The 1,458-nt window shown below is 43.4% G+C and overlaps 1 protein-coding gene across 1 annotated transcript in view; it reads left to right on the forward strand.

Annotated features, from left to right (window-relative positions):
* Positions 1-242: 242 nt before the first annotated feature.
* Positions 243-1,458, forward strand: part of LOC128698710 (protogenin) — an 865,689-nt gene continuing 864,473 nt past the window's right edge. The window contains exon 1 of the mRNA XM_070097691.1: positions 243-392. Coding sequence (XP_069953792.1) covers positions 326-392 — 67 coding nt within the window. The 5' untranslated portion in view covers positions 243-325. The remainder of the gene's footprint in view (positions 393-1,458) is intronic.

Consider the following 1,458-nt stretch of genomic DNA (forward strand, 5'->3'; position numbering starts at 1 on the left):
TAAGAGGCCTAGTGTGGGAGCCAGCACTCACATACGAACATACACACAGTTGTTATCATCTACCAATTTACCTCCTCGCCGTTATCTAATCTGCCTCATATGAATTTTATACGAACCAGATACAATATTAGAAGGGGACCGTACCGAGAAATGATTAAAATAAGCTCTATTTTGGCGTGATTAAATGTGTGAGTTAAGGTTGTGGCGAGATGATGGTGTGGGGCGTGAGGTTGGAGGAGCGCTGGCAGCTTCAGTGTTTGTGTGCGTGGTGGGGTGGAGTGTTCGCAAGTATTCCCTGAAAAACTTCATCAATGTGGAAGCATATATGGCGTGCTTTTCTAGTATGTCAGGCTTACTGCCAGCAGTAGTCCTGGTTCTCGTTGTGCTCACAGGTAAGGCCAGCGTGGAGGGGTAGGAGAGAAGACATCATCATCGACATGCTCCTCGCCCTCGCTTTTTGCCTCTTCTCAAAAATGGCCGCTCCAGGCTTGTTGTTTTGTACTCTTCTCAACATCGGCGTATAAGATAGGGATTCCTCGCGCATTGCAAATCACCACTATGCCCTTGCACTGTGAACTGTGGCCAGGGATAAGTGGCATTACGTATATATAAGTAATTTAAGTTAAGAGAGGACTATGCCTCAGTGGGCGAGGGGCTGTGCCTACGGCCTGTGTAAGACAGGCTACGCACACACTCCTGCTCAATCTCTTATATAACACACGTGTGTAAGAGATGTGTTCACTCTACAGTGTAATCGTAAATCACATTTCACTAATGACAGCGCTGCCAGACTCGAAACAGCAACAACAACAACAGCAATAATTATAAAAACTGAAATAGCTAGAACTGTGATGAATTTGATAATATGAGTATATGAGCGTTCTGATAATGTTTTTTTAATGTGTGGGTTCTGCTGACATCAGCGTTCAGCATCTCTGGACACGCATGTAATAGGCCAGTGCTGTCATGCAAATGTGTAGTGATGGCAGAAATGAATGATGTTTGTCAACGGGTTCAGTGTTTGGTAGAAACCCTGTTTACTGTACGATATTTTGAACGCTTGCTGCTGCTGGTGTGGAGGGTGTAAAATGCGTCTATGCTTCATTCTTGTGTAGCGCTCCACCTAGTATGCCTAAAATTTGAAGTTAACGAATTGCCTACATCTTAATCTTCCTGGGAACTATGAGGCTGGAGAGCATGCACACTGCTATTGTTAGTCTGAAACTTTTGTTTACAATAGACAAGTAGGCACTGATGTTTTCCACCTCAGTATATGACGATACAACACAGGATGTTTAGTATTACTTGGTAATTGGGAACACTTGATGTTAACATCGGTATTTTTTTTGCAAAAGAGTAACCTAGTAAACAGTTACACGCATTCACAGAAGTAGATATTGGAGTCGATTACTTGTGAAAGGGAAATCTGTCTTCTCGAGACCCTGAAGGTCACGTGAT

The sequence above is a fragment of the Cherax quadricarinatus genome, chromosome 59, assembly GCF_038502225.1.
Source record: "Cherax quadricarinatus isolate ZL_2023a chromosome 59, ASM3850222v1, whole genome shotgun sequence".
NCBI classification, from domain to species: Eukaryota; Metazoa; Arthropoda; class Malacostraca; order Decapoda; family Parastacidae; genus Cherax; species Cherax quadricarinatus.